The sequence below is a fragment of the Verticillium nonalfalfae genome, assembly GCF_003724135.2.
Source record: "Verticillium nonalfalfae strain VnAa140/NRRL 66861 chromosome Unknown scaffold_97, whole genome shotgun sequence".
Classification (NCBI taxonomy): domain Eukaryota; kingdom Fungi; phylum Ascomycota; class Sordariomycetes; order Glomerellales; family Plectosphaerellaceae; genus Verticillium; species Verticillium nonalfalfae.
In genome coordinates, this window is record NW_021167322.1 from 13 (window position 1) to 17,808 (window position 17,796).

The window sequence follows — 17,796 nt, forward strand, 5'->3', positions numbered from 1 at the left end:
TTTTTTTTTTTTTTTTTTTTTTGTGTACGACCTCCCGTCTCTTCTGACGACCACTCCGTCTTCCCGTGTCGAGGCGGCGTCTTTGCACAAATGAAACAGGAAGAGGCGACTTAGTCACCCCGGAACTTGCTCAGATTCCGTGCAGACGGTGAGCGTGGATAGCGCATCGGGCTCGACGGCCGCGACGTCGACAAGGCCATGCTGCGGACTGACTCGAGCGGGTCGAGTGTGGACCGTAGATCGTCACCGAGCCGCGGGGTGTACATTGGATCAACGGCGGTCTTTTGGTAGCTCGCGATGCGCAGTGGTGGCGGTCGACGGGCCATCTTTCGTTCGGGAGAGCTGTATAGGTAGGTTGCGAACATGACCAACGAGGTGCCGAGAATAAACTAGGCTTGGGTCAGTTATCGAGTGCTGAGGGTCGCGGGAGTCCGTGTACTTACGGTGAAGCCGAATACAAAATCAAAAAAGAGCACGCTGAAAACGAAACTGACGACAATGCTGATGCTTGCTGCAAAGTTTTTGGCAATATTGTCGGCGTAGTTGATGCACATGCTGGAGAGAACACCCCCGGCAGACTGAAGAAAGATGGCGGTCCACACGACCCAGTTATACCCGTCAAAGAATCCATGCTCACGGACTTCGGCGCCGTCCTTGAAAAATACGCCGATAATGAGGGCCGGGAAGAGCGAGTAGAAAGAGAGCTGCACGTTACGGGTCCAGATGGAGGTATTCGGTGGTGCAGCCGCATCCTTGAGAATCTTTTCAAAGTACACACCGGCGAGTCCAGAGCTGGCAGCTGCAATCAGGGCTGCAAAGACTCCAAAGGTGTAGTTGCTGGCCATGGTGCGAGCTTCGTCCTCGGCCATGCCTTGGTAAGTGGCGGAGCGAGGGAGGACTAGCGGCGTGCGAGGAGCAAGGACCTGAGCAGCGCGCTTGGTCACATGGTGCGCACCGTTGGCTGCAGCCTGGCCGAGCTCGTGAACGGATCGCGGGAAGAAGTGGTCGGCATCATGGTGGAGCAGGATGCTGTTGTAGGAGGTGGAAGTTTGGTGTGTATCGGAGTGCGGTATACAGACGATCGAGACACCAAAGGTGAGTACCAACAGTGCAAGCCATCGCTTGGGCGGGAGTGAGCGCCGCAAAATGGTGACCGAGAAGACGGCGGCTGCGAGAATCTGCGCGTGTTAGCCAGTGGTGGGCCACATACAGGGCAGATGAGCTCACCTTGAACTGGGAGAGAACCTGGAAGTGAACAGCATCGAGATTGCCCACAGCCACATACTGCAGAGAGTTTTGCAGCGTATACAGAACGGCGGGCACTGCCAACCTCCAGCTGTCGCCCGACGACACAGCCGTTCGGATGTGGCAATAAATGGCGGCGGGCGTCGCCGATGTGCCTAGGGCACGTGATGTTTCGGCGACGCAGCAACAGAGGCATATGGACAGCTTGATGACCTCACTGAGGAAGACAGCGGTCGAGGCGAAGTATCGATGGTCCCCCACTTGTGGCATGATTCGGGAGTAGTGCATGATCTGGAGAAAAAAGGTCTGCGTTAGTCGGTATACCTCATGGAAGCAACAGCCACACGACGACATACGAGGATGAGAGCCGAATTTTGGAAGCACAGCTGCAAGTGGAACGGTCAGCGGCCTGCCGGAAGGTCAAGACGGGAAGAGGTTTGTATTACGGTGACGAGGGACACCTGCTTCGCGGGCATGCCCATGATGGTGGGCGCCTTGGAGGGGTACGGCGCGGTGCCGAGTATCGCCATTGTGAAGGGCACGCCGTGATGGCGAGTGACGTTGTCGAGGGCAGAGGAAGTCGGTTTGCGGAAAAGAAAAGGTCGCCGTCAACGGCTGTGGGAAGGAAGCTGCGCGGAGGCCGGGCTCGCGCGCGCAAGTCTGCGGGGGAAATGGTATGCGTGATGGATGTTGAAACGGGAATGGCGATCGTGGTCGTGCGACCCCCTGACGTAGCTCGAGCGGGAGGGAGGAGGAGCCGATTTGGGGTCGCAGGTAGGGCTGTCGCGCGGGTAACGTGAGCAAGTCGGTACGGCGAGGAAACTGGTCGTCGAGGAAATGGGCCGTTCGAGAAATCGTCGCGCTGCAAGGGGATGAGACGTCGGTGGCCAATTGAGAGGGTGGCCGTGTCAATTGAGGGGGCCTCGAAAGGAAATGTGAAGCGTGTCGACAAAGAAACGGTGGCCGAAACCTAAAAGGAACAATTGGTGAGGGCAGAGTGTCGCAAGAGGCGCGCTGTTGAAAATGGGAAAGGAGAAGGACAATGGAGAGGCAGGTCGAAGGAAAGGCCTCACGATCGTCACGTCGGGTCTGGTGTTTGTCGCTCTTGTGCGTCGTGCCTCATGCCTTGCGCCTTGTGCCTCGTTGCCAGTGCCTGCCGACGTGGTGTTCTGGGATTCGGGACCAGGGGCAGGCACGATGGGATATGGAAGATCAAGAGCAGGTGCCAGTGCCAGCACACGGCGAACTTTAGGAAGGCGGAGCGCCAGGGCCCAGAAGCCAGAGCCAAGAACCCAGGACCCAGGACCCAAGACCGCTTTTCAGGTGGTGTGGGTCCCGTGTTCAGGGCGGATGAACAGGGGGCCGGCCACACAGTCAGAGGATGGCAGCGTCTGGAGCGTATCCGGATTAGCGCATGGATGCGCTGCGTTGCTTCATTTGCTGTGCTCGACCTCCACTGAAGGAAACCTCCACTGGAGGAAGGAAGCCTCGCCGCCATCCGTCTGGTCTGTCCGAGTGTGGCACTGTTCGCTGTTCTGCACATGCCAGGGCAGCCTTCCTGTTGGCGATCCGGGGAAGCTGCCCCGGGGAGCTTCTGGGCATCTGCGCCTTGGCGGACAGAAAGGTCCTCGGTGCCTGAAAGCCCCTCCCCAGATTTTGCTTTTCCCTCCTCACCGCCAGCCGCCAGCTGCCGATCCAACCGGGACAGATGACGTCCATGGGCGACGCGACGGCTTTCTTCTTTTGATGACCATGACCCGGGACGAACACAATGTTGCCCTACGATGTCTGAGTCTGGTGGATGGTGGGATCATGTTGGCGCGAAATGTGCATGTGCCATGTAAGCCAACAAACAGCACCCAACCAGATTTATCTCGCCCTTGCCGGGGCATTTCGGATGACAATGCAGCCAGGTGTTCATCATCCATGGAAGCGCACCAAATGGATGGAACATCAATAGTCGCAACCCAGTTACGTGGTAGTCAACAAGCAAGACATGCTAGAGCAGATCAAAGGAGATGCCGCGTCGAGTCAAGTCAACAGGGGGTGCTGCCTCGCGACCTGCCAGCCACCTGTTTCTTCAGCTCGAGCTGCTCATCCCTGTCACATCTCATGCACCTCGTCTCCTCCACCTCGCAACACTCGTCGTTAAAAGGTACATGTTCCACGAACCCCCTTCTGGCAACGCGACACCATCAGATTCGTTACCCGGTCTCCAATGCGGTCAAAATGTCCATGTCGGTGCGAGATGTTTTTTAATTCCCAAATCGCCTTGCATGCCCCTCTTCGCATACTGTAGAAGGACATCCTTCCCTCCCCCTTAGGTATCGCCTAACAGGCCATGAGCCGGTTTCGAGTACCACAGGAGATTCAGTCCTTGCCCCTGGAGGGAACTTGAACGACGAGACCCCAAAAACCTCGCTGCTCCCCCAGAACATCACACGCTTTGTCGTTCTCCTCTTGCTCGCTCAAAGATCTTTGCTTGATTTTTTCTAGAATCATCTTGTTGTCCCTCAGGGTTCTTTGACCAGGAATCGTGAGCCTTCCCGTCAACACTGGGTTCCCCCACTGCCTGAATCTCTCTGCCTGCTGCCTCAGCCCATCCTCTTCTGCTCCTGCCTCCTCTTCCATTCAAATCCAGTGATATTAAGGCCCGCTATCTTCAAGTGGCATCCTCGCCAGCTCTTCCCTCCTCTCACCACCATGGCCACCCCACTCACACCTCGGCCAAAACTGGAACCTGGGTCACGATCATCCACGGACTCGGATTCGACGACGACCATCCCACAGTTTGCGGTACCACCACGCCCTGCGTCGCCCAGAAACCCTGCTCCTACCTTCGCACCCCAAGAAGAGGCTCAGCATCGTTCGTCGGAGTGGCACACAGCACAGTCACCGGCCAACTGGCCACCGCAGAGCGTCGCTCAATCGTTCATGAGGTCGGATGCCCGTAAGTACTCGCCTACCCCCATGAGCCTCACCAGCAATAGATCAACTAAATCGACGAAGCACCGCCGACTGTCTTTCAAGCCCGTACTTCCACTGTGGATGGGAGCGAGCCCGTCTACCTCGAAGTACGTAACCGCGGCATGCCCCACGATCAGTCGACGCCCGGCTTGGGCGAAAGCTTCTTGGAGGGCTCCTTCCAAAATGTCGGCGCCAAGCTCAAGGCGTGCAACGACACGCTTGGCGACGTTCAGCAGCTGGGCATCGAACACATTGTCTCACTCCCGAGCCTCATCATGGTTGGAGACCAGTCGGCCGGGAAGTCCATGTTGATGTCCAGCGTCGCGGGCCTGCCCCTTCCTCGGAGCGATGGCGTCTGCACGAGGTGCCCAATTCACATCCGTGCCTCCAGAAACAACGAGTGGTCGTGCCGTGTTAGTCTGCAACTAGATTACGACTATTGCCCACCTCCATTCGGGCAGCCCATTACGAAGGATGACGTTACCGCTGAGAACCCTTTCCCGCCTTGGGTCCGACGACAAAATCGTGAGGTCAAGGAATTCATGACCATCTACTCACGGAACAAAAGCGAGATCGAAACTGTTCTCCGCTGGGCTCAGGTGGCGATCCTGAATTATGCCCAGAACTCGGATTTGTTTATTCCAGGCTCAGGCGCCATCGCGAGGACTAGGGAACTTGCCGTCGAAGCCGAGAATACCATTGCCAAATTCAGCCCCAACACTGTGGCACTCGAGATCAAGGGCCCTGACCTGCCCGATCTCTCGTTTTATGATCTGCCCGGCATCTTCCGCAATTCTGGATATGAGGAAGACGAGTATCTTGTTCAAGTTGTCGAAAACCTGGCGGTTCAGCACATTTCGGAAAACGACGCTCTCATCATCTGGGCGGTCCCCATGAATGCCGATCCGGAAACGTCGTCTACTTTGTCCATCATTCGCAAAGTTGGCGCGCAGAAGCGCACCATCGGCGTCATGACCAAGGCTGATCTGCTGCCGAACCAGGGTAGCAATAGCTATGGCCAGTGGCTGTCCATGCTTCGTGGCGAGCGTCACCTTATTGGCCACGAGTACTTCATCACCTCTCGGCGTGCAGAACAGGACCTGGATCGCCAGACCCAGTGGGAGGAGGCCTTGTTCAATGGCAAGCATGAGAATTGGCCAGAGGAGTTTGCCGAGTTTTCAGATCGATGTGGTGTCGAACGACTGAAGGAAGCTCTTTCCGAAAAACTTGGGAAAGAGTTTGCGAAAAAGTAAGTGGCCCATGGATCTCAACATGCGTTGTCTTTCAATAGCTGACGAACAACCCGCAGCCTTCCCTCTATCAAGAGCAAAATCTTCGACGAGCTTCGCAAGAACGAGAAGCGGCTCAACAACCTTCCAGAATTGCCCACCAACATCGAGTATGAGGTGCGCAAAAGCTTGATCGAATTCACAGCGATCGTCAAGGACAAGATCCCCGGCAACGAGTTCTCCTCTGCTTTTGGTCTTCTCGCGGGGTCTTTCCGCGAATGTCTGTTGCACGCGAAGCCTAAGTTTTCGCTCAAGCACAAGTCTGATGTACCAGTTCTCGAAATTTCTGATGACGACGAGCCAGCAAGTGCGAGCCGCAAGCGAGGCCCACAAGCCAGCTCCAACGGTGCGAGCAAGCGACCCCGGCACGTCGGCAGCAACGGCAGCTTCTCCCAGGCTTCACAGGCCGGCTTGCACATGAAGACGGAAGAGGCCGCTGTGCGCAACGGTACGCCGACCCCACACACGCCATCTCGCGGCTCCGTCCGGCCGTCTGTTCTTCCTGCTCCGTTCCAGAACTTTACATCTCTGGGCTCGGGCTTCAGGAGCATTGGGGCGATCCGCGAAGATATCCAGGCCAAGACCAAGGCTGGCATGCCGAACATTGTCCCGAGCGAAGTGTACAACGATCTCTGTAAACTCGCCGTGAAGCACTGGAACCATCCCATGCTTGTCTTTCTGGAGGCGGTTATGTCTCATCTCCAGGTCATAGTCAACCAAGCTCTGGATCAGGCTTTCGGCAAGCTCAAGCGACGTCTCGTCTTCAAGGACTCCAAGAGGCACATGGAAGCCTTTCTCAGCAGCCGCCGGAGCAAGGCGCTGGAGTTCCTGACGGAGCTGTACGAGATGGAGTCGTACCAGCTGTTCACGATCAACCACGACGCATTCACCCTGTACGAGCTGGAGGAAGGCCGCCTGCTCAAGCGGTACCGCCACCATGTGCGATGGCAAGCCTTTGTCGGCGAAAAGTGCGAGAGCAGCGATAAGACGGCCGCGTCTCACTTCAACAGCGACTGGGACCGCATGACGCCCGATCAGCGCGCCAGCGAGCAGAGGCGCCATGACGTGGAGCTCATCAAGATGGGCCCCGACCCCTTTGAGAAGGAGCTCAAGGTTGCCGCCTACGTGCGGGGCTACTACCGGCTGGCCGCCTTGCGTTTCGCCGAAACGACGACGCTCTACGTGACGTCACGCATGTTTCCGTCGATCGTCAAGGAGCTCGATATGTACCTCGAGACGCAGCTGGGGCTGATGGGTGCCGGTCCGGAGGCATTTGATCGCCTCATGGACGAGGAGGAGACGACGGCTCGCAAGCGCCAGACGTGCAAGCTTACTGTTGAGAAGCTGAAGAAGGCCATGGATTCCATCAATGAGCTGGAGCGCGAGACCGAGGACGTCGACATGGCAATGGATGGGGCCGATGACATGGGCGGTCTCGATGATCGCGGTCACGGCATCAGGGGTTATGCCGAGACAATCAGTGACGAGCTTTGAGTCGCGGCTTGATTTCTACTATCGGCCAAGGGTGCTTTGCCCAAGACGGCTGCAGAAGGACGAAAGTGCGATGGCTTCGATGCTGTTGCAAAACAAGATGAAGATATGTCTGGCTTAGAGATGGCGAGATATTGCTGCGTTTAATTCCGGGAGGGAAAGGTATTTGTATCCTAGGGGATTTGTCGTCTGGATCGTGCTACGCTGCTGAGAGGGCTAGATGTGACCGACTAAGGTTGCTGGTGTGTTCGTGTACAGGGTGGCTGATACCATGGAATGACAGATCTGTTGCATCTGGAGTTTGATGACTATGGATGACTTGCCGTGGTGTTGGACTGGGGAGAAAGAGCTCGGGAGCGCCTCTCCTTACCATGCCGCCATCACATTGAATGCAACATGCCGAAATATGCCTACGATGGACGTCCGCGGACCATGAGGCTCGAATCAAGTGCCAATGAGTCACATCATTCGATGCCATTGTCGGTGCTAAAGCTGGCGATGGTCGTGCAGGAGCAGGATCCCTGAAGCCGATCCCTGAAGCAAAAGGGGCTCAGGGGTTCCCTTGCGTCTTAGTCAGCGGTCGCGAACCAGAGGACAAGGCAAACCTGTGTGACTGGCACGGCTGCCTGCGGCATACACCCACCCACTGCAACTGTGCCTCCACCTCCACAGTCCCCGTTGGTCCTTGGCTGCCATCAGTAGATCCTCTTTCGCCTTGTACTGCCTAGACGATCATCAGTACGATCACCAATACGGGGCTCGTCGATATAATTGACCGTTGGCCCTCGATTTCCTCTTCATTCTTTCGAGATTTCTAGAGTTTCTTCCCTACTCACCGATACCAGAGTCCAGCTGTGGTCGAGAATCTGAGGAGCCTCTCACACTTGCAAGCCCTCCATCGTACGAGGTTCATAACAGCGACACGAGGCAGCAGCTCCGCGGGCTTCCTCCACTGCTACCATGGCCTCATCAGGCAGCGTCTTCTCCGAGACTCTCCAAGAAATCACGAAAACCAAGCTCGAGGAGCTTTCCAAGCGGCGCAAGAATTTTGAGACCTCCAAGGCCGCCGTGCTCGCCTACCTCGACGAGGAGACCGACAAGGTCGCGCGGATCAAGGCCCTCAGCAGCGGCGTCAAGCGATGCCTCGGCGTCGCCGTCGACAAGAACGGCGCCGTCGTCCTGCGGGCGGGCAAGCAGGGCCCGCTCGAGATTGAGCTCAAGAACCTGGATCGGTTCCTCCAACAGGCGCGCCACGACCCTTCCGTCTCCGCCAAGATGCTCGATGCGTGGGAGGCCTCCCTGCTCGGTCACCTCGGCACGCAGTCGCTCAAGTTTCAGTACGCGGATCTCTACGGCCAGCTCGTCACCGAGTGGCTGTCTGGCGACGGCACGCCGGCGCCCAAGAAGGAGGATGCTGATGTCGAGATGGGGGACGATTTTGAGGACGTCGGCAGCGCAGCCAAGCTCGCGGCGCGGGCCGAGTGGGAGAAGACGGTTTTCGAGCCGGCCAACGTCGACGTGAAGGCGTTGGAGAGATACCTTGCCAAGCTGTTTGGTGCCGGTGGTGACCCAGAGAGAGAAAAGCTGCGCGACGCCCTCGAGAAACTCCGAAGCGACGTTGCCGTGTTCGAGACATCCATGTCCGACCCCACCCAGTTCACCAATGCCTCTCTCCTGCGCGCCATCACCGGACTTCTCAGCAGTGACTTGCTGACGAATGAAAAGCGCGAGGTGCTCCGGGACTTCAAGAGCAACAATGTCATCCTCGCGGAGATTGCTGACGTCCTCAACATGCGCATCGCGGCCCTGCCGACCTGGTCGTGGGGCGACAAGGTCCTGCTGGAGCAGCATCGCAAGATCAGCGGCGTGTACAACGTCAAGATGCACGAGGACCTCTTGCAGGCCATCTTCCTGCAGCACATTGGCGTCAAGTGGTCCGTTTTCTTCAAGAGGGCCTTCACGACGTTTCGCAGAGCAAAGGGCGCTTGGACGCCTCGACGCAATCCAGTCTCCAAGACGGACAAGAAAAGGCTGGGATACTACCTGGGACCTGTGTTCCGAAATGGATGTCTTCAGGACCGCCGCAGGGATCTCTACAACAAGGATTACTTCTTGGCTCAACTTCTGCGTTCTGAGACGCAGCAGGTTCACAATGCGGACGGCGAAGAGGAGGCAGACTGGGAGAACGCAGCAGAGCCAGCGTCGGATTTCATCAGCCATGGCTTTGCAGCCTCTTCGCCGGTGTACAAGAGAGGCCTCGGTGTCGGGGGCGCAAAGAGACACAGGAGGATCGCCACGTTCAAAGATACCGAAGCCTCGGATTCCGAAGACGACCGCTCGGGCGACGGGGATGATGATTCTGCTACGGCGACGCCGCAGAACACCATGAAGCTGAAGCAGCAGATCCTTCACATTCTCTCAACGGAGATTGCCATTGGCACAAGCCTCCATGGGGAGGTGACTGCGTTCCATTCTGTCTTTGACAGCTGGGCTCCGCTCTTGCCACACCAGACGGTTCTTGCTGTCCTCAGATTCTTTGGCGTCTCGGAGCAGTGGCTTTCCTTCTTCCAGAACTTCCTCGAAGCTCCGTTAAAGTTTCTGGATGACGATGACACGGTCAGCACTCGAAAGCGTCTCCGCGGCACACCCGCCTCTCACACCCTCAGCGACCTCTTTGGCGAATCTATCCTTTTTTGCTTAGACTTTTCCGTCAATCAGGCGACCGAGGGTCAGACGATATGGCGTATCCACGATGACGTTTGGTTCTGGTCTAACGATGAGACCAAAGCAGTAACGGCATGGAAGACGATGGATAACTTTGCCCGAATCACCGGCACCAAGCTCAACCCAGCGAAGACTGGGGCTGTCCGAGTCGACCAGGCCTCTCACGAACCCAGAGCGGTCAGTGAGTTGCTTCCAAAGGGTGAGATCCGATGGGGCTTCCTCCGACTTTCGTCGACCACGGGCCGTTTCGAGATTGATCAGACAATGGTAGACAAACACGTCGAGGAGCTCCAGAAACAGCTCGTCGGCAGCAACAAGAGCGTCTTCGCCTTCATCCAGACCTGGAACACGTACGCAGACACATTCTTCTCCGCCAACTTTGGCAAGCCTGCATGCTGCTACGGCGTCGAGCACGTGGACGATATGCTGCGTACCCATCAGCGGATCCAAAAGGAGATATTCTCGTCCTTTGCCACCTCTTTCAACGAAGCAGGGGCAACGAGCGTCGCTGACCATCTCAAGAAGACTATCGAGACCCGTTTCGGCATCGACGATGTTCCCGACGGCTACATCTTCTTCCCCGTGGAGATGGGGGGCTTGGATCTCAAATCGCCATTCGTGACCCTTCTCCAGATACGCGATTCGTTCAGCGAGTCTCCGTCTGCCATGCTGGAGGCTTTCCACAAAGGCGAGCGTGAGGGCTACCAGGCCGCCAAGGAGCGATTTTACAGCAGCGAGATTGAGGAACTGCACTACAGCCTCGCGGACCCGGATTGGAAGCCCGAATCGAAGCAGGAGCAGGAGACGTTCCTCAGTTTCGAGGACTACACGCGGTTCAGGGAGGAGCTCCGCTTCGAAGACAATGGAGTCCAGGTGCATGATCTTTTCAGCAAGATGTTGGTCGAGCCGTCACCCTCCACATTGTCGCCAGACACGGGTACGATCAGTTCGGCGCTGCGTAACCTGACCGGCAATCCGAGGCCGAGAGGCATCTTTTCGAACTGGGCCTCGATGGAGCCGTACTGGCAGTGGGTGGCCATGCTGTATGGACCGGAAATTGTGGACCGTTTTGGCGGGCTGAATATTGTTGATTTCGGGTTGCTGCCGATGGGCATGGTCAGCATCTTTAGGGAGAAACGAGTCACATGGGAGGGCTGAAAATGTCTGCCGGTGTGATAAGGGGAGTACATCTAGGAAACTGGGCACAGATTGACAGGTCTACGAAGAGCATGCATGCAAAAACAAGCGTATCACGGAAATTGTTTCTTTATAATACCAATTCAGCTGCTTTCGACCGAGACGAAGGCCGAGGCTCAAGCTGTAACGGCAAAATATGAAGAGGAAGTGAATCGTGCATCAACCGATGCCGTGTCGTAGTAACCCCAACCCATCATCATCATGTTCCTTGCGGTTCCTCGTCAGCAGTCGCGTTGCTCGCCCAGATCCTAGCTCAATCTGCCCAGACACCTAGTGAGCCCATGTTGGACCCCTCAGACCGCGACACAGTCTGACAACTAGTCAAGCCTCAGTGCATTAACTAGGAACTCCATGTAAGCAGCTCCCACCTCCATCTTGTCCGTCCTATACGCCTCGGGAGACGGGTAAAAAGGACATTCCTCATCGGGTCCCGCGTATCCAAACTCGAAACCGACTCCGAGAATCTTCTTCTTCTTCGGATCCAAGATGTGGCGCGCATATGCGTGGTCGATCGAGCAGCCGCTGGAAGGGTACAGGTGCGGCGCGGCGTACACCGAGTAGAACGCCGCGTTGACATCGCTCGCAGCCCAGGCCATGCGGCCCGTAATCTCCAGCAGCTTGTCCCAGTCTCCGCGGTTCATGTACTCCCGGTAGTCAAACGTGTCGTTGGCAATGAGGCCGCGCTTGCCGTCCCAGCTCTTGTTCCTGAAGTTTTTGCTCTTGTCTGTCGTCTGGATCGAGTCGAAGCACCAGCCGTAGAGGCCGATGCCAATGTTGGAGTGCAGGTCGCTGTACCAGCCGATGCTGGGGAAGCTGTCGAACACCCACTTGATGCTCTGCGTCTCCGCCTCGGAGAAGGGGCCTGTGCCGTAGAAGTTCTCGGCGCTGGCGTTGGTGCTCGCTGCTTCAACGCCGGGGGCGAGAGCTTGCGTGTAGTTCCAAGCAATGTCAAAGTTGCGGTTCAGGTCTATGCCGATGGACATGGCATCGCCCGCGGTGGACGACTCTGGGTTTCTGTTCTTGCGCCAGCAGCCATTGGTCGATTGGTCGAATGCGAGTCCGTCCGGGTTGACAGTCGGCACGATGACGACGCCCGCCTCCACGACCCGCTTGACGTCGCTGGCCGTATAGCCAACAGTGCCGTACTTGATTCCCTTCTTCTCCTGGAACGCCCAGAGCAGGTCAGAGGCAAAGTCGACGAGATGGTCCGGACCACCTCTTTCCCGCGGGTGAATACCGGCATGCAGAAAGGCAAAGGGCTTCTTCTTCCCCTTGCCCGGCTTGGCGGTGATGCTGATGCCCGAGATGGTACGGTTCTCGTACGTCTTGAAGGGGGCCTCGAAGTAGTCGACGCCGCTGAACTGCTTCTCGAGCGCCTTGATGGCCGACTGCATCTCCTTGAAGTTCCAGGCAATTTCTTGGATGGCGCCGCCGCTGCCCAGTCCGCGGGGCGCGATCTTGCCGCCCATGAACCGGTCACCTTTGCCAACGGGGACGGTGCCGGGGACGGTTGTTTCTTGCCGTCGAGCGATGCTGTGGGCATTGTTGAGGTCGATGAGATGACCGCCGCGGCGCTCAATGTCGGTTAGACATGCGTCCACCGAGATAATGGGGAGCAGTGCCACAAGAGAGTAGAGCTTCATGGCTGCTGTGAATATTTTTGGTTCGTGTTAAAATAATTGAGAAGGTTTGTGGTTGGCTTGTGGTTGTCACGTTCAAAGTGTGAACGGAACCGAGTCTATTTATGATTGAATCTCACGATGCTGTTGCTCTGTATCACCAACGTACTCTCTGCGTCACAGGCAGGGACCAATATCAGATTGGAATCTGCGAACCTGTCTCAAATCACATTTGGAACCTTCCGTTCTTGCACAACGTAGGTGAGACATGCGTAACATATTGTACGCCCAACGAACGTTCGTCACATCATATTGTAGGCCGCTCTATCCCTGTGCTATATCGGGGGACCCGTTCGCTTCAAATCGGGCGGAAGCCCCATAGTGGCGCAGAACAATGTCAAGAAAGCGTGGAACGTGTTGATTGTTCTACCGTTGGCGGCTTCTACCACACCTTCTGGAAGAAGGGGATTACTCTGTGGATCCACGTGTGGCACGCAACCTGCTTCTTTGACATGCTCGCTAGAGCCAGTCGGGCGTGGTGGCCTGCAGAGGCACCCGAAGCAGCGGTTTGCCAAGAAAGGGGTTGGTCGTTGGTGAGCTCGTGGCCTCGGAGTGCATTGCATGACTTGCTGCTTCCGGACGAACGACAGGGCGCACGGCGTCCACGGGTGCGGCGCCAGGCCTTCGGGCTGCCCTGAGATGGCAACCAAGGCATTCTGTCGACGACGCCCATTCGGCATTCGCATATTTGTCTCTCCCTTGCGCCTAAGCGAAGGATGTCGAGGCAGTGTTCATGTGTCCATCACCTTTGATCAGGCCTCACCAAGGGATCCTTGATTGTTCCGTCATAACACACCAGTAGACAACAGCCGCGGTATGATATGATGTCCAGATACAAGTTGCCTAGTGAGATGGCAGTCAAACCAAGTGCATTGGCGGTGTTGGATGGGACGCAGGGACTAATTCTTTGAGTAATGCTCTCGCCAGCAGCGTGGTTGGCATGGAACACATGCATGCAAAGCTACTGTGGATTGCAACCCCTGTGTCACGATCGAGGCTAGAGTCGGTATGGAAGTCGAGCAACGGCCAGTTCCTTTTTTTCCGACACCACCCGATTGACACAGCCTCAACGTGTCCTCAACTTACGCTGCAACAAGTACTTAGACAGCTTGATCAACCGCTTGTTTTGCGTGGTTCGTGAGTGTTGATGAAAAGTAGCCGAAGTAGTATTCTCCACGGTACGGAGACTCCTGGTACAAAGCCATGTCTTCGTCGCGAGCGGTGAACAGCAATGTTGACACCTGATACTTGGTCCCCTTGCATCTGGTCTGGAGTCTGCCCCAACACAACGCGCTTGCTGAGATTTTCAAGGTCATGATCAAAGATGCTGAGTGGTTCCTTACTCGGCTCAACTTTTCCTATATCTTCATGCGCTTCGAACTCTGTGGGGTTTCCGTCTCCAAATAGACCAGAATAAAGACAGTGACGATTCATCACACCCACATCTCCAACGTAACAATCTCGAGCACGGAAAACGCCAACATGATGGCTTTCAAAAAGTTCCCAATCGGAAGACCAGTTAACCCGCTGCTGGCGTCAGCAATTTCTCGCCAGTGGCGCATTGCCCTGAACCGCATGAACGAAGTCAACCGCGAGGAGGAGTACAATCTTGCTGCGCATCGCTGGCATTACTTTGCGTTGCGCGCTTGCACCAGTCATTGTGAGCCGGTCCTCGACCCAGATGTGGTGAATACTCCTGATCACGAGACTGTTGCGTGTCAAGCATTGCTAGAATTCCAGAAAAATACTGACTGGGGGTTCTTTGAACATCTAGAAGTGAGCCAAGATATTAGATCTGGCACGACATTGCTTCTTCCACGCCAAGAAATGCGGGTTCAATTTCAGCAAGTGGCGAACCTGTACAACCAAATGATGGAGGCTAAAGATTTGCCTGAACGTGTGCCGTTCACGACGTGGAGGACATGGCACGCTGAGAATGAACAGCAAGATTGCATCGAAGCCATAATGTCCGGCATGGATACATGTACTCTCTAGACCTTTGTCTCTAAAGACCCTGCAACACCAGGGACTTACTATATTCTAGCCTCTACGGACCTGAGGATTCTGCGTGCTTTGTAGGTAAGAAATCATTGCTTCACCACAGGCCAGTGTCCAGGTTTCGTGGTCCGGTCTGTGAATGCACACTCACAGGTAGTGGAAGACAATTGAGATCGTGATGGTTTGTAAGTAAAGTAGCAAATTGGATCGTACTCTAGGTAACTTGGTGACTAGCCTCTGCCTTCGTTGTAAGTTATGATAGAGCCCTGTCCACGTAGAAACCTCATCAAGTATCCAGTCTCTAGCGTCCTTGAATAACACTCTCAGTCCCAAGGATGAATGTTCACCTTTGCCCCATTCCCATCTCGGTAATTGTCCAGTGCTTTGTTCACAGCATCTGCATCCAATCCATTTATGACCTCAAAACTGCTGGGACGCAGCTTACCCTCTTTGTACCATCGAGGAACCTCTTTCCAGAACGGGATGGTCACTTCGGGGTGTAGGGTAGATACACCAAATGCAAGGCGTCGATCGTACCCTGACTTCTTGCTACCAATCCGATCGGTGTCCAGCTCGCCTTCAGTTCGACGGAGAGTGATTAGGTTGCCCTTCTTTGTGTTCGATAACGCTGCAACGCCCAATTCTTGGTCCACGCCTGCATTCACGGTATCGACCGCATACACAAGGTCATCACCTGTCAGAGCTCGAATTTGCTCAAGCACGTTCGAGGCTTGTCGGTCAATGATGTGTGTGGCCCCAGAAGCTCGCAGTGTCTCTTCGTTCTTGAGGCCAGCGACCGTGATAATTCGGCCTACGCCTGCAAGCTTGGCGAGTTCAATCGTGGCCCGCCCTGTGTTCGAGCCGCCTCCAATGACAAGAAGCGTCGTGTTGGCGTAGTCGAATGACTTTGCTTCTGCGGGAAAAGGAGGAGGCAAGCCGAGGCCGGACTTCGCAAAGAGAGCAATGAAGCCTGCCAGCACAATGACAGGGATCGTGGACGCCTCGTCGTCGCTCAGGCCACTGCCAGCCACCCTGCCAACGTATCTTGCGTCGACAAGCGCGTACTGCTGTGCTCCGCTGAAATCGTTGTCGAAACCCCCTTCAGCGAAAGAGTGCCCAAAGACATGGTCGCCGACGCTGAATTTGGAAGAATACTCGCCGCTACCCACAACTGCGACTTCTCCGACCACATCGCTCGCCAGTACATATGGCAGGCTCGTGACGAAAAGACCGTCATCACGAGTTCTCTGGTCGTGGGGGTTGACTAAGTATTTGATGAGTCGATGTTCGTTCAATTCGCGATGAGGACTGTTCAAGACTTACGGCCAGCAACGAGAACTTTGACAAGTAATTGATTGGAGCGAGCCTGTGGAATCGGACGTTCCCCCGCAACCAACGGCTTCCCTATTTCTTCAAGTAACAGCGCTTTCTGGGACATGGTTGTGACTGAATCTGACCTATAATGCAACGACAGACAAGCTCACAGGATCAGTGCTATTGTGTAGGAATAGGTATACAGCATCGCGGAACGTCGATCTTTAAGAGATATTACGCTTCTCAGTCGATGGGAGGCTCGTTCTGTTCGCGATCTGATGCATTTGTAATTCCGCTGTGCATTTGATTGATAAGCGCCCCGAGTACAATCGTGCAATTCATACCTCTCGCGTTTGACGAAACACCAAAGAGGCTTAGCTCTCAGCACACCATTATCATTTGTCGAAAGATAGGTGTTGCTGATTACTTTCAGAAAAGCAAGCCTCGGCATAATAGGTTTATGCCTGTGGGGTGTCTCGCACAATCTTGCATGGAAAGTATCCGTGGCACAGCATGATGGCAGAAGGCAGACCTGAATGAAGGAAAGAACTTTCTCGTGCGGCGTCCGCGACACAAGACCGACTTCAGTAAGCACGGTTCGCAATGTGGCCACTTTTGCACATCATCACGCCGAGCCAAATCCGAGAGCTGGAATCTTGGTTATGTTGTCAGGATGCCAGCCTCGTCTTGCTACCTCAGCCTGGTTGTCGAATTGAGACGACCGAGAGAGATGCCTGGCTTTTCCCTACTGCCAATATAGCTAACCTTGGAAAGTATTATCAAGCCCATGAGAACTGATTCGATGGCAATATTGAAACCCAGACAAGCCGCAGTCGCTGCTCCTTCGATATTGACATGACATACGCAGTCCGTCCAGCCTGTAGAACTGTGCTAAAGAATCTGGCGTCGTTCAAATTCGCCCCACTCCCGATACTGGTGTCGAGAAAGCCATGTCCCAATCATTCTTCCAATAATCTCTGGACAACGTGGATCATGGCAATCGACGAGATCCTGAATATTTGCGTCACTGGCCCTGGAGCAGAAGCTGTACTCCTTACCAGGATCAGCGGAGCACTCACCAGGATCTCAGGAGGCGTTGTTTGGCATGACTAGCGAAAGCTCAAGGGTACAAAAACTTTCAGAGTCACATGTGAGGACTCTGTGAAGTGTTCAATTGCTTGATGTCATCCCTGACCCCTCTGTAGCATCTCTCAGGGATATTAACCTGTTCCCGCTGCCATAATCACTGCCTGCGTCAACGGCCACCGAGTCAGCATCCTGCCATTTGTCGTTCTTCTCGGTCCAGAACGAATAGCCGAAAGTCCCTGGTGGAAATGCATCATGAGCGCACTCCCACATTGTCAGAGGGGGCATTTAGGAATGGATTCACCATTGTAGCTGACCAACCCGATATAGCCAATCGTTTCGGGCTGAAGTTTGACCTTGGTCTTTACATCACTGTCTTGTGTTGACATTGTGATAGTATAAATTAATGTCCGTTGAGGGACTTGAAGAATGATGTAAACCTGAAATCAATGGAGAGTAGTTCATGACCCCGCCATGCGATGAAGGCTCGACTTTGCTGCATCAAAGTCAAATATGGTCTTCCTCATTCGCACACTTATACTTGCCTGCCATCTTCATCTTCGACACTATTGCGAAGAGAGGTACTGCTGCCGAGCAATGACAGCGAATACTTATGAGTCTTTTCCCCATGTCACAAACTGACATCTTTGTTGGCAGAGAAATTGAATGGACTCGACAAAAACGGCACGACGTGACCGCCGAAGCAAAAATTGACTCGGCCTGAACGTCAAAAAAAAAAATACGAGCCCGTGACGCTTGAGCCTCATGTAAGCAGCCGTGACGTATTGAGTCCATTATCATGGGCC

At 55.1% G+C, this 17,796-nt stretch overlaps 5 protein-coding genes across 5 annotated transcripts; 2 read left to right on the forward strand and 3 right to left on the reverse strand.

Annotated features, from left to right (window-relative positions):
• Positions 1-110: 110 nt before the first annotated feature.
• D7B24_009533 (uncharacterized protein) lies at positions 111-1,775 on the reverse strand (the record flags this gene model as incomplete). The annotated part of the gene is made up of 5 exons (XM_028643605.1): positions 111-389; positions 444-1,178; positions 1,228-1,536; positions 1,602-1,631; positions 1,692-1,775. 5 exons carry the CDS (start codon positions 1,773-1,775, stop codon positions 111-113), a joined length of 1,437 nt encoding a protein of 478 aa, XP_028492801.1.
• A 2,173-nt stretch (positions 1,776-3,948) lies between these two features.
• On the forward strand, positions 3,949-6,995 carry D7B24_009534 (uncharacterized protein; the record flags this gene model as incomplete). The annotated part of the gene is made up of 3 exons (XM_028643606.1): positions 3,949-4,195; positions 4,255-5,461; positions 5,522-6,995. 3 exons carry the CDS (start codon positions 3,949-3,951, stop codon positions 6,993-6,995), a joined length of 2,928 nt encoding a protein of 975 aa, XP_028492802.1.
• A 957-nt stretch (positions 6,996-7,952) lies between these two features.
• Positions 7,953-10,874, forward strand: D7B24_009535 (uncharacterized protein; the record flags this gene model as incomplete). The annotated part of the gene is made up of 1 exon (XM_028643607.1): positions 7,953-10,874. One exon carries the CDS (start codon positions 7,953-7,955, stop codon positions 10,872-10,874), a length of 2,922 nt encoding a protein of 973 aa, XP_028492803.1.
• A 356-nt stretch (positions 10,875-11,230) lies between these two features.
• Positions 11,231-12,556, reverse strand: D7B24_009536 (uncharacterized protein; the record flags this gene model as incomplete). The annotated part of the gene is made up of 1 exon (XM_028643608.1): positions 11,231-12,556. The coding sequence occupies one exon, from the start codon at positions 12,554-12,556 to the stop codon at positions 11,231-11,233; it is 1,326 nt and encodes a 441-aa protein (XP_028492804.1).
• A 2,357-nt stretch (positions 12,557-14,913) lies between these two features.
• Positions 14,914-16,028, reverse strand: D7B24_009537 (uncharacterized protein; the record flags this gene model as incomplete). The annotated part of the gene is made up of 2 exons (XM_028643609.1): positions 14,914-15,854; positions 15,914-16,028. 2 exons carry the CDS (start codon positions 16,026-16,028, stop codon positions 14,914-14,916), a joined length of 1,056 nt encoding a protein of 351 aa, XP_028492805.1.
• Positions 16,029-17,796: the final 1,768 nt, after the last annotated feature.